The following is a 13892-nucleotide window of genomic DNA, read 5'->3' as shown; positions in this document are numbered from 1 at the left end:
GCCTGGAGGTCTCAGTCCTTGCTCTGCTTCCATCACCTACTCTGCCAGTGGAAGGAAAGACAACCAGCTGTGCCAGGCACCGGGCAACACTGGGGTCAAGGACACAGGACTGTTCAAGCAGTGGTTTGAAGACATCTGCACTACCTCTAATCATGGTAGCATGACTGCTTTGCTTGAAGCCAGCTCTGCATAGCTAGATGTCAGACATATACTTAAAAAAACTAATCTTTTACCCCTTAAGATAATTTTTCTCCCAAGCACCTCACTTAAATAAATCTGTTCAGTCAAGAGCATGCTGTTCCCTAAGAAATATGTCAGCAAAGTACAGGTGGAAGTTGCACTCTGAGTTAGCACAAAGAAAGTGGCTACCAAGGGAGCCTTGTGTGTCTACCCTGAGACACTGGTGCCAGCCAGAGACACGAGTCCTTGGTAGGAGGCAGCTTGTAAACAGCAGAGAGGGTTAGAAGTGCAATTAGTCTGTGTGACAGCCGTGACTGCCTTCTGTCACCACCCTGGGCCAGGCCAAATCCCCTTTCCTCCCTCTCTCGCACAAAGCTGAGCCAAGGCTCAGGGCTCATAAACATGCCCAGCTGCCTATCAGCCCAGGGAAAAGAAAACAAATGCACCACAGCAACAGGCAGACCTGTATATGGGCAAGCCCAGGTTATTGGCTGGTGTGCCTGGCTGTCAGACCTCAGAGCACTCTAAGTAGGGAAGTCTAGCGTGCTGGCTGATATTGGCCATTAGGGGATTTAGTAGTGGTCACTCCTCTTCTTGTGGTCAGCAGCAGCAGCACAGCACAGGGGAAGCTAAAATTAAAGTACAGGTAGCAAGGTACTGTGCAAGCTACAGGTTGTGAAAATACCGAGGCAGGTCCTTTGATTTTCCTGTCTGAGGTATTTCCCTAAGGTTTCTGCATCTCCACCCACAGATGCTGGATAGAAGCAAAAAAAAGGCTAAAAGCTGAAACTCCATGTCAGGGACTAGGTGTCTTGTGCTCCAGTCACTTTCAATCCTGCAGCTCTTTGGCATGACAATGTCAGGACACAGGATATCACTCTGGCTGTCCTGAGCAGCCAAGACCCCTGCCAGGGGGCTCAGAGACCCTGGCACAGAGCCCAAAATGCCTGTGGTTTTGATTATGACCCCTGGAGCAAGTTACCAACCTTAGATGAAGATCTGCAAGCCACGAAAAATTAAGCAGAATGATAGTGAATTTATCATGGGGTGAAAAAGTAGATTTTGAGGTTTTTAGAATGGAGGTTCAGAGGGCAAGATGGAGGGATCTGGGTGCGTCCAGCCTTTCTCCTTCTTCTTCTTGGCCTCCATCTTCTGCTGTGATGTTGGCACTTTTAGATTGGTTTAGAGATAGAAGCTCACTGTCTAACATAGGTGATGGGTACTGGAAAGTAATTGTAAACATTGTATATGAAATTTTTATTATAAAGACATAACACCGCCCTGGGGGCAGGCAGAGTGCCTGGACTGTCTTGCTGAGCGGACCTTGGCAGGACAGAATAAAGAATTTTATAGGTAAGATACAATAAACAACCTTGAGACTGAGACATGAAGAGCTCTGACTCCTTCAAGTGCCAGGTGGGAAAAGACAATTTCCAACTTTTCTCAGGGTCACTCTGACAAGCTAGAGATCCCAACATGACAATAGCATTTTATGATTTCTCATGGCCTCTCAGCTACAAGCAGCTCTAGAAGACATCAGCTGGGTTGCAGTCGTCACCAACATGCCCCTACATGAGTAAGAATGAAAGGTAAAAAATTCCATCATTTTTATTCCTTAGTTACTATTTATTCCAATCCCTGTGCTCAGAGGGAGAGTTGCTCAGAACAGGGCTATATTTTATGGCTTTTACAAAGCTTTGGCCTGCTTTGTCTTTGAAGTGAAAGTCAAAACTCAGGAACAAGCAGTGTGGGAAGAGTTAGGCTCACACATCATGCAGTCTTGCATCTCCCTTATCACATTCCCTGGTCTGAGATGCTTTCCCCCACTCATTTTTGGTAACTGGTACTCAGTCTTTTTGCAGTCTCAAGCCCTAACATTTGCATGCAGAGTGGGAAAGGTCACACAGGGTGGTCAGCATTGTAGTCTTGCTCAGGGAATGCTGGGGAATACCACCCTTCCTAAGAAACTGATTCAGTCACAGTAATCATACTTAAAGGGCTGTAAGTGGGAAGAGATGGAAGTAACAAAGTGTTGGAGTTGACAAGGCAGAAGGAAAGTTATATGCAAGCTTCTAGAAATTACTCCAGAGCCCTAACTGCTAAATCCCTGAAGGCTGAGTCTCTACCCTGCCTTTAATCACTGCTCTGTCTTCCAATACAGTGACTTTCATTATTATACGTGTAGAAAGAGAAGATGACATTGACCCCACTATGCAATTTGGTCCTACCCTGCCTTTTATGTCCCAAGTCCAGCCAGTGTAAGAAAACAGTCTGTGCTGGGGACACTGCTGACCTGTGGTTAGTCTAAATAATTTGCCTAAAGGCTCTCTTTAACATTCAGTATTTTAATTCTCAGATGAGTCATCTGGGGCACTGTTTAACCATTTTCACAACTTTTAGGTCATCACACTTTCAAATCTGCCTGAATTTTCACATCTCTGTCTAGCAAACAGCCTTCACTCTCACTTCTTCCTAAAAACACTTCTAACTGGGAGAAGAGTTACAATCAAACTATTTGTTTAGTTAATAGATCCAGGCTCACCCCATCACCCTTCTGCTGCAGTGCTGGCCTGTATCTTCCCTACACTCTGCAGTCTCTGATCTGCACGACATTCCCCGGGCTGCTGCTGAGTGTAACTACTGAGGAGCCATGTGGACTGTACTGTGCAAAAGTGGAAACAGAATCCACAGTGAGGTGCATGAGGGGACCCAGAAATATGGAGCATACATCCCACCAAAAGCCATGGGATCCATGCTCCCAGCCTGTGCATGCAGTGTTGTCACCGTCATATTTTCTGAAAAATCCCTTCGCTAGGATTTCTTCTCCTGGGAAGCTGAGAAGCCTTAGAGAAAAATGAAAACAATAATTATCTGATTCGCTTCTCCTGCATTTTGCTGCTTTGGAATGTGGTTTGGACATTGTTTACCAACTGGTCATTGTTTCATTGGTTTCATGTGAATTGTTTTAACTTAACGACCAATTACTGTCAAGCTGTGTCAGATTCTGAGGAGAGACTCACAAGTCTTTCATTAGTCTCTTTTTGCCTTCTGTCTTTATCCTTTCTGTATTCTTTAGTATAGTTTAGTATAGTATTCTTTAACATAATATAGATCATAAAATAATAAATTAGCCTTCTGAGAACATGGAGTCACATTCATCATTTCCTCCCTACGACGGGGGACCCAGAAAATACCACACAGTGTGTTGCAGGCATCAGGGCACCAGGGCCTGGATTCACACTTCTTGGACTGACCTGCAGCCAGAATTCACAAAGTGTGGTGAGCTCGGTAATTACCCAATTTATCTCTTCATTCCATCCCAGAGAGGAGCGAAGTACCGTGTTTTCCCTCCTCTTCAGAGCCACCTGATGCCCCTTTGGGGATGACACTGGATCCACCCCATCCCTCGTGCCTACATTAGCTGAAGTGTTGCCCTTTACAGTGCTGGGCACCTGGCCAGCCCTCCTGCAGCCAGAGGCTGGGCGTGCAAAGGGCTTGCACACAGCTCCCTTCCATTCAGCCTCTCCCAACAGCTGCTCCAGGGGTGATGGGGGCAACAAGATCCTTTTCCAGACCCCCTGGGCATAGTCTTTGCCAAGTCTGTTTATTCATTGGTTTAAGAAATCCAGCTGCAATTATGAACAAGCTACTGAGAAAAGAAGCCTGAGTTGAGGACTTGGCTCAGAGCGGGGCTCTTTGCCACTGTGCTCAAACCTGTGCTTGCTTCATTGCAGCCCTGTCCCCACCACCATCACATGCATGACACAGTCACAGTGCTGATCATCCCTTCACTATACATCACACAGCTTTCTGGCAGCAGAAGCCCCTCCTACCAAACTCTCAAGGCTCTGTGACAAAGGAGACAGATAAACAATCCTGATTATTGCCACTTCTTACTGCCATTATCCTGTCACATTGTCTTTGTCAGACAGCACGGAATCCTGGATCCTCATTGGCATAATTGGCTCCCGCAAAAAATACCAGCCTGTGTCCTGATGGCATGGGGCAGCTTGATCTGTTTCCCCAAAGATGTCAATTTTCCATCAGTTCAGTTTTACTTTAAATTGGAATAAATCCTAAAATCTTGCTAACCCTTTCTTGTCATGCCTTTTTTGCATTTGGCACACAGCTTTGCTGAAACCATGCTGAGCAACTCCAAGGGAGAAGACATTTCAGAACCCTAAATATCCTTAGCTGCAACACCGAGTGTTTCAAAATAAAAAATGTTGTGGAATCACAGCATGGTTGATGCCACACAGGACATATGAAGATTGCTTACACAAAGCTCCTTCTCAAAAGAGAGACAGCTGGAGAAAGTTAACCAGAGCCTTATCCAATCATCCTTTGAACATCTCCAAAGCCATAGATACACAACCAATGCTACAAAGTTTTGCCACCATCACCATAAAGCCATTTTTCAGTTGTTTAAATGCCTCCCCTCTCTCTATTAATATTTATGCCTGGAAGTATAAAGAGATATAAGATCCGCCCTGACTCTTCTCCTCTCCAGGCTGGACATTCCCCATTCTCTCAGCCTCTGCTCATATGATGGTTTCCTTCAGTAGGCAAGAACCTCACTACTGGAGTGTTTGGCTTCAGCCTCTCATGGTTGTTCTTGGATCATTCTCAAATTAAAATAGGCCATTAGTAGGTGGTATTTTCCTCTCAGTACTCTATACCAATAATAATCAATCCATCATCTAGTCTTCCTATTTTAGTTAGTTTCACTTGTCAGTTTCTTTAAGACTTTCTTACAGCCTTAAACCACAGTCCCACCATGTTTTTTCCTGAGCTGTCTCCAGTTTTCCAGCTTGCCTGTAATTGTGGTGCCATACCCAGGATTTCCCCATGATGGCTCACTCCTACTTCCCACACTCATATTTAGGCCAGCAGGAATCTTGTTAGCTGTTTTTGCTGAAGATTTGACCATCCTTACTCTCTACGCCTCCTTAGCCATGCAAGGAGCCCATTTGCCTTTTTTAACAGGACAACACAGTAAAAACTCATGTAATCTTGTGTATCCTCTGTGACTTGGCAAGTTTTTAGGGGTCCTTTTGTAAGGGTGGCTTTTATTTTTATGTGTTCCTACCTAATTATGTTTCTCCTGCCTGTAAGAAAATGTATTTTTTTTGAATACACTTAACTTATCAAGTTATCTAGATCTCTTTGAGTAGCCTGTTCTTCTTGCAACCACCCTATTCATGCTTGTGTCATCTGTAGGGTTTTACCTGATTTGTACTTTCCTTAAAATCATGGTTGGAAACATTAACCAGTTCTCATTTAACAACTGATCCCTGTGGAAACCAGACAAAATAGAGCATTCCAAGCAGACAATTATCTCTTCTGCCTATCAAAAGTTCTCAATCCACTTAATCTATATTTTATGGACTTTGCATCTTCTGAATCAATACAACATATCATAATTCTCTTTTTATCAATAGGTCATGCCTTACAAAAACTCTGTACCATAACACTATGAATTTACTGTATCAAACACAACTTTATTATGAAATTGAATGTCTCATTCCAAAAAGCCACATTCCTATTCTGTATTTCTCCATTAACTAATATCTGCAACAAATGCTTTTTCTATTATTTTTCACTGGATACTTGCCAGCTACCTGGCCTTTAGATTCATCTTAAAGCTTTTCCACTCTAAATGCAGGAACCATGTTGGCACCTTAACATCTCTCTGCTATTCCTACAGTAATTAAAGCCAATCTCAGCAGGCTGGAGTTGAGCAGCATTTATTATGATTTCAAGTAATGAAAAATTGTAAGAGATGGAAGTAAGCAGAAGAAAACTGTATCTTGAACAGTGTGAGCATAACGCTCTTTGGTAAGCTAGGTTGGGGAGTTGGAAGACTCAAGACATAAGTGATGTAGGGAGCAGGAGCAGCACAAAATAGTAGTACAGAGGTGATGAGCAAAAGGTATTTACCAGGTGATCAGTAGTATTGGTAGAAAAGTTAAGACATGCTAAAATGCCAGGGGGAGAAGAAGGTGGACAAAAAAAGCTGCAGGTTGGGGAAGCGTAGAAGAAGGACTGCGTACAGAAAGGGTCTGACATGAAAAAGAAGCTGAAATGCTAGAAAGTATAGTGCTGGGACACTGCGTTTTTTGGAGTTATGAAGCCCCTGAGAGTGAAAAACAAGCTGTGAATGTTTCCAGCAAAAGACCAGGTTAGGTGCAGGAAGGGATTATTACCAACAGCAAAATCCTGGGGATTGAAAAGAGGTAGAAAAGCAAAAATGGCTACTAACCCCTAATTCCCTCTTTGCTACTCCTTTTCAGGATTCAAATGTGCACCTAGGATGATATCAGGGCATTAGGAAAGGTGTGTGTCTAGGGAAGGGTTAAAGAAGTGATAGGAAAGGGGAGAAGAAAGGTCTTGCAGAGGGGTAGCCAGGCATTTAAAGGAGCATGAAGGACATTGTCTTAGGACCTGAAGGCAATACAAGGGAAGAGATGTGTTTGGGCTGGCATGAGATAACCTCCAACACCATGAACGTTCCCCAGCCATCATCCACAGCCACGTGCTGGGATCTCCCCAGCCCATCCACCAGCCTGAAGCCACCCTCCAGGGGTCCTGGTGAGGGCACAGGCAGCATCCAGAGATGGCCCATGCCTTGGACAGCTTGTCCTGAGACAGCTGCAAGTTCTGACATGCCAGGTGCTTTCCAACAGCAAGTGGGTCCCAACAGGCATTTATTATGAGGGAAAACAAGCCACTTACAGAAACACAAAAGTACATATTTTGCTGTTTTGAGGCACGGCAAGTGCTGCAGCCTAAATAACTCCCTGGAGTTCCTGTGTCTAGGAAACAAGTGGATGCTTCACACGCAGTCATTTCCAAGAGAAAGATGTTTCCAAGCCACAAGGAGGCTGCACTGGGCAGCACTGAGTCCTGGGGTGAGGGCCATCTGCTGGGGAAGGAGCTTGGCTCTGTGGCAGCAGGGACAGTGCAGCAGAGAAGGTGCTCTCTGGGTCACCACGGTGTCTCACGCCCAGGCCATCATGGTGTCCAAACCCTGAAGCCCCTTGCAGGCTCTGACCCTCCTTCCCTCCTTCCTGCCATGGGGAGCAGGGCCTAGGACTGCCCTAGGACTTCACGGCAGCCTCCTCACCGCGTCCGTCCTCCTGCCGCCAAGGGCAGCCGACGTAGCGCAGCACGGCGCTGACAGGGCCGCGCTTGGCGGGATCCAGAGCCAGCAGGCTCCGCAGCATGCCGGCAGCCTCGGCCGTCAGGCGCCTCCAGTGCCGGGGCACGTCCTTCTCCAGGCCTGTCTCCTGCCACTGCATGAAGTCCTCAAAGAAAGGGTCCTCTGGCAGGGTCTGCTCCCACGGGAAGTAGCCAGTAAGCAGGCAGAAAAGCAGCACCCCAAAGGCCCAGGCATCCATGCTGGTGTCAATGGGCACCCCCTGGGCATCAGCAGTGTTGCTCAGCTCGGGGGCGGTGTAGGGGATTACCCCGGCCACCAGCTTGAGCTTGGTGCCCTTGGGCCTTGTGAGGCCGAAGTCAGTGAGTTTGACGAGCCGGCAGTCGGGATCAAAAAGCAGCACGTTCTCGGGCTTGATGTCGCGGTACACCAGCCCCCGGCTGTGGATGAACTCCAGCGCGCTCACCAGCTGCTTGGCACACTGCTTTGCGGCCGGCTCAGGGATCCCATCCTGGGCAGGGAGAGAGACAGGCGGGGTGGCACACATGGGGCACCTCAGCAGCCCTGCCAGATGGGCTCTCACCTCAGTGCTCTGCACTGGGAAACACCTTCACATTTCTCACCTTGCAAGCCCAAGGCTGCTTAAGTGCTACAGACCCCAGATAGATCCACAGCCATTGCCTTTATCTCCTTCCCTCTGACCCAGCCAGCCTCCAGAGGGACCAAATGCTACAGCCCAGTCCCCAAGGCCTTGTGGCAACACTCACACGGGGTTTGATGATAGAGATGAGGTCTTTGTGCAGCGCTGGTTCGTAGAGGAAGCCATAGTACTGGCTGGACTCAATGGCAATTCCGAACATGCCGATGATGGCAGGGTGGGTGGCGAGGGACAGTGCTACACAATACTCATACAGGAAGGTGTGCAGCTTGGTACTGGCTTTGGGTAGCAGCTTGAGGGCCATAGGAGTCCCTGGGGATGGGAAGAGTGAGTTTGACTCCTCTGGAAGTCACACCAAGGCAAGACAGAGCAGCCACAGATCTAGGCAGTCACAGCCACAGGGAGGTCTCTATTCCAAAGCTTGTGTGGATATACTCTGTGGACACCAGGTCTGGGAACATGCACTGCTGCTGGTGTGAGTTTTGAGCCCTGGGCAGAGTAGGGGCATTCAGGATAAATGGGCCTATCAGTCTGAGCTGGGACTACTGGGGAAGAGCAGTGTCAGGGCACTCATATGGCCAACGCAGGACCTTCATTCACACCCTCTGTCCATGGGCCTTAGGGCACCAATTCAGATCAGGCTTGGGGCTCTGTGACTGAGCCCTGTGGTGGGACTGCTGTTTCCGTCTATACCACATGCTTGTTGGTGCATATCTGTGAACTCTCCCGATCCTGGCTTGTGGATTAACTTCCCAGCTTGACCTTGGACCTGTTTTATCACTATAACCTTGCCAGATAATCTGGGCTGCCCCCTGGCATCACCTGGTCCCTGGCTGGATGTCATGGGATAGTCCCTAGGTGGGGAGGTCCCCATCCTGCTGGTCTCCCTGGGGATCCTCCCTGCAATGCCTGGTGTCTGTCCCCAATGTGCCACCAGCCCAACCCATGCCCCAGTGAGTGGAGAGGCACAGTAGTTCACAGGGTGCAGTCAGCTCCTTACCTCTCTGCCTGTGGGTCACTAGCATCACATGGCCATACTTGCCCCTGCCCAGCTCCCGAACAACCTCATAGTGCTCAGCCACCTCTGCGCGCACCAGGCTCTGAGCCGTGATCTCCAGGAGCTCCTCCAGCTTGGTGGGTGCTGCTCTCTCTGGCACTGCTGCGGTCACAGCTGAGCTCTCTGCCATCGCTGAGTGCTGCAGGAACACCACAGCCAGAGTCAGGAACATCACAGCACGCTCAGAGAAAGTCAGATCAAACATGCAACACAAACCATGCCATGGCGTATTTCTGCCACTTGGAGCCTGAGCACTCTTGCTGCTGTGCTAGAATTGAATTTGCAACTTTTATACAGCACATCTCTGGGCAAAGCCCCTCATCATAGAAAAGATCTCTCTATTGAAGGGAACCTCCTCCAGCCCCCTAATCCTTTTACCTAATATTAGACAACAGGCAAAACATTAGCAGAGTCCCAGATTTTCAAGTATGACCCAGTCACCCCTCCTTGCTCTCCTTAGCCTACTGCAGCAAGACCTCGTCTCTCTACTCAGTATTCCACCTCTAATGCTTACTGGAGAAAGTCCTTGAGTCAGCAGATGAGACAGATCTGTCCCTTAGGACATGTGACAAAAGGTAGAGTGTCCCAGGAAAGCCAAAGGGAGCTCAGTACCTCACATGCCTGATGACATTTCTGACCAAAAGTCATGCCTCTGTGCAGCCAAGTAACTTGTACAGGAAGTAACCTAGGACATCAATGGCATTTTGAGCTCTAGCCAGCTGCTTCAGGCCCATTTCAGAGAAGTGGTTTTTCTTTTTTCCCAGCCAGCCACAAGGCAGCATTTTAAGGCCTCTGTGGCAGCACTCTCTCTCTGTGCTCTGAACAAAGCACTTTGGGCCTGGGAACAGAACCAGAGTCACAGGATGGTAAATGCCAGAAGGTACTTCTGGAGACCTTTTGCTGCAATATCCTGCTCAGAGGAGGGTTAGCTAAACCAGCCCAGTTTTAAATATCAGCAAGGATGGAGACTCTACAGCTGCCATGGGTAACTTGTTTTAGTGTTCAATCACTTTTGTGGTAGAAAAGATTTTAACTTCTGATAAATAGAAATTCTCTTTCAGGCCCACTATCTCCTGTTCTTTCACTCAGTTTCATTTGATACTGTGATATACCTTGTTGTGTGTTTTTGCAGGTATTCATATGCAACCATCAGATGATCCCCTCAAGCCTGATCAAGTCCCAGCTCTGTAACCCTCTCCTTCTATGAGAGATACTCCCATATCTTAACTGTCTTCACAGTCTGGATTTGTTCCAGTATGTCCACATCTCTCTTCTGCAAAGGAGCCCCACTGCTGCTAAATCCAGTCATTCTTCAAAATACAGAAATTTGGAAAAAAAAGAATTATTTAAACCTGGGAAATCTACAACAAGGCTGGATTTCTACAGGAGCCTGGGACTATTTGTGGGGAAGTTCCTCTTCCCTTCCCTCTCTCCTTGACTGCATTTCTAAATTTTATCCAATTCAGAAGTGCTAAGTAATTGACCCTACTTTTTTTGCAAGAGTAGAACAATAAAGTGAATGAGCCACCTTGTAAGAGCAGATCATCCAGAGGATATGGGTAGAGTTTCTTGAGAGCCTGTGACCTGCGGGTCTGATCAGGGCTCCTTATGAAGGAAGCCCCAGCTGCAGTCACTCCAGAACAGTTTGCAGACTTTGGCCCTTGCTGCCCTTGGAGTCATGAACTACAGGAGAAAGTCCATACTTGAGAAAATAGCTGACGTTTCAGGTCTTTCTCTGAGATGCCACTGTGATTAGCTAGGAAGGTAAGTGAGGATCAAATTTGGGCCACTGCTGAGTAGAGTTTGTCTAGATGCTCTGCACCTACTTGTGATACCTTCTAAAGTGTCATTTTCCCTTTGCAGACTGACAAGCACTGAAGAGGAGGTCAGCAGGGCCCTGAGCAGCATGCATTCACCATTTGGCTGTGCTGTGCTGTACTGAAGGCAGCAGGCAGAGTCCTATTCAAACCTGTTCTTTCCTCCACTATCATTTCCAGGCTTCATCCCTGCTAAAGCTCTTGTTTCCAGGCTGCTGACTGTGAGAAACTGTATTTCCTCAAAAGAATCTCTAATTGCAGCAGTAAAAAGTTCACATCCTTTACACCATCACGAGATACCTCTGAACCACCTGAGAAGCTGAGGGGGATCTAGCCTATGGAGATACAATGTCTTAGTCCAGGTAATGTTATTCTGGTTCTTCAACCAAAATGACTAATATCCTTAGTGCAGAAAAACACTTCATACATGTCAAAAGCCAAAGACAGTGTGATCCCTGTATAACAGAGACAGTGCTATAATAACAGAATCACAGAGGTGTTTAGGTTGGAAGGGACCTCTTGAGATCACCTAATCCAAGTCACCTGCTCAAGCTGAAGCAGGTTGTCTAGGAAGGTGTTCAGCCAGGTCTTCAATATCTCCATAGATGGAGACTCCCATCAATGATCACAGCTTAGAAGAGTCTGGCTCCCTTTTCTTTATTACCCCTCATCAGATATTTATATACCAGTAAGATCCCCTCTGAGCCTTCTCTTTTTCAAGCTGAAGAGTTTCAGCTGTTTCAGCCTCTTCTCATATCAAAGATACTCTATTAAAAATGGCCTTGAGCATATGACATGTGGGGTCCATTTTCTTGTCTGACCTTCTACAGGGCCTTAACAAAAACCAAATAACAAATAGCATCTGGGGCATCTCTTTCAAAAAGTCATTCAGGCTTGATCCAAAGACAGTTGGTCAATTATAAATGCTGGTGTGAACATTCTTGCTGTTAGGTATTCTGTTAGGTATTAGGTATAACCTAATCTGAATTTACCTAACCTGCTGCTGAAGTTTCTCAGATAAAGAGGTTTCTAATACCTGTTAAATTTCTCCAGACCCTTGCAGGGTTTATATGCACTGTGGTCAGAGGTATGACCACAGGCTATGAGAACATATTTTCAATTAATTACGCTGTGTGAAACTACGAGAATGAAGCTCAGGCTATGCATTTAACTGATGCTTTACTTAGGCTTCCCAAAGCATCTCTCACGCTGTGTTTCTGTAGTGCCTACATCAGTTAGTTGAAAAACAGATGTGATGCTGCCACAAAATGTGGTCACATTCTGAATTGAGAAGAGGCATCTCTAAGCTCTCTGATCAAGACACCTGTCAGTCTTCTTATTGATTCAATGCCTTCCAGTAACTTTCTGTCTAATTGTCAAACCAAGCTCTCAGATTGTCCAATCTGCTTGTCCAGCTCTCAGATCTGTTTCAGGGTTCTTTTCTAAAGTCTCATCATTTTTCTCCTCCCACTCCCCACATTAAAACACCGACTGTCTTGGGGGCAATGCCTCCTGTCACACATTCAGCTAGAATTCCCCCCTGCCTCATGCTGTGGCCTCAAGGACTGACACACAGGCTGGACTACCTTATACATCCATTATGAGTCCAGAGTTCGTCCAAATTACTGGGGAATGTTGGGGAAAAAAAACAACTTGCTCTTCATGGAGGAAGTCCCTTTAGATGTGCTGCCTACCTGGTTTCTACCTGAATATTTTTGAACTGTGTTTAGTGAAGCACATTTTGCTCAAATGGATTTAGTGCACCAAGTAATCCAGATCAATTCACCCAGTTGTTATCACACTTCTGCTTCAGGCCTGTGTAAGGACCCCATCTGCAGGCACCTCCCACCAACCTCTAAATTGTTGGTTTGAAGCAGTTCTCATCCTGGTATTGGTTCATACAGCAGCTGCCAGAAAGGTCCCATTCACTGGTCATTTCCTGAAAGTTATCTGTACAAATTCATCCTGGCATTGGTCTAAACTAAGAAGCCACATATTTTTAATTAATTATTTAAAAGCCCAGTATATAGTGGAAAATACCATATTTTATTGTTATTCTCACCCTATACAATTTTTTTTTCAATCCTAACTGTGTCATCATACTTTTATCTTTGTCCATGATCTTGAAGGAAACACTGAAATCGTCCAGAAAAATACTGCAAATGGCACAAAAAAGGGTTTGGGTAGACAATGCGTTGCTTGGTAAAACTGCAACTGTGTACATGCATACACATACACAGATACAAAAGCATTCCAAATGACCAAAGAAGTCAGGATTTTAGTCTGGCATTGGATGAGTAACAGGGGGGAAAAAAAAGGCAAAAAAAGTCATACTAATCAGACACATCTAGTTTCTTCATGCTGCTTAATGGGCACTACGTAAATCCAGAAATGCAGATTTGGAATAGCTTCACTGCCTTTGCAGGCCTTAAAACATTGGATGATACAGAATTGCAGTAGAAATAATCTACAGTGAGATAGATACACATCTTAATGTTACAGATACAAGTCTAAGAGCATAACAGATCAAGGGTTACTGATGTTACAGATTTCACTTTTGCATTCACTCTGCTAAAGAGAATGCCTGAAAAGATTCAGATGCAGGAAACATCAGCAGTGAGAGGCAAACTAACATTTTCCAGATGCTAAATTAAGAAAGTAAGCTTCACTGTAAACAAAAGAAAACAAACAAGAAAAAAAAAGTAGAGACAGCTGTTCAGTTTCACGTAGGCTGAGATGATTGTAACAAAAGAAGAGATCTGTTCTGAGGCGATGTGCCTCTTACAGTGAACTCCAGTTTCTGCAGAGGTTCCTACATACAGATGCAATGAGACAGTCTGAAATTTAATCTCCAAAAATCAGCTGAGTTAGGGAAGCTGTATTTCTGAAGAGCTGGCCACCTGTTAACAGCTTCTGTACAATTGAGAATATCACACACCAGTGGAATTTGTATTTTTTTAATAAATTAATTTTTCTGCTTGCTCTGCTTTGTATTCTTTTTTATCTACCTTTTTATGATGT

The 13892-nt window shown here is 45.9% G+C and overlaps 1 protein-coding gene across 1 annotated transcript; it reads right to left on the bottom strand.

Moving 5' to 3' along the window:
• Nucleotides 1-7280: 7280 nt before the first annotated feature.
• Nucleotides 7281-9259, bottom strand: LOC131557003 (serine/threonine-protein kinase SBK2-like). The gene is made up of 3 exons (XM_058804027.1): nt 8998-9259; nt 8107-8309; nt 7281-7850 (listed from the first exon to the last, which is right to left on the bottom strand). Exons 1-3 carry the CDS (start codon nt 9257-9259, stop codon nt 7281-7283), a joined length of 1035 nt encoding a protein of 344 aa, XP_058660010.1.
• Nucleotides 9260-13892: the final 4633 nt, after the last annotated feature.

This window comes from Ammospiza caudacuta, chromosome 1 (genome assembly GCF_027887145.1).
Source record: "Ammospiza caudacuta isolate bAmmCau1 chromosome 1, bAmmCau1.pri, whole genome shotgun sequence".
In the NCBI taxonomy this organism is placed as follows: domain Eukaryota; kingdom Metazoa; phylum Chordata; class Aves; order Passeriformes; family Passerellidae; genus Ammospiza; species Ammospiza caudacuta.
This window is presented reverse-complemented; position numbering and strand designations above follow the sequence as displayed.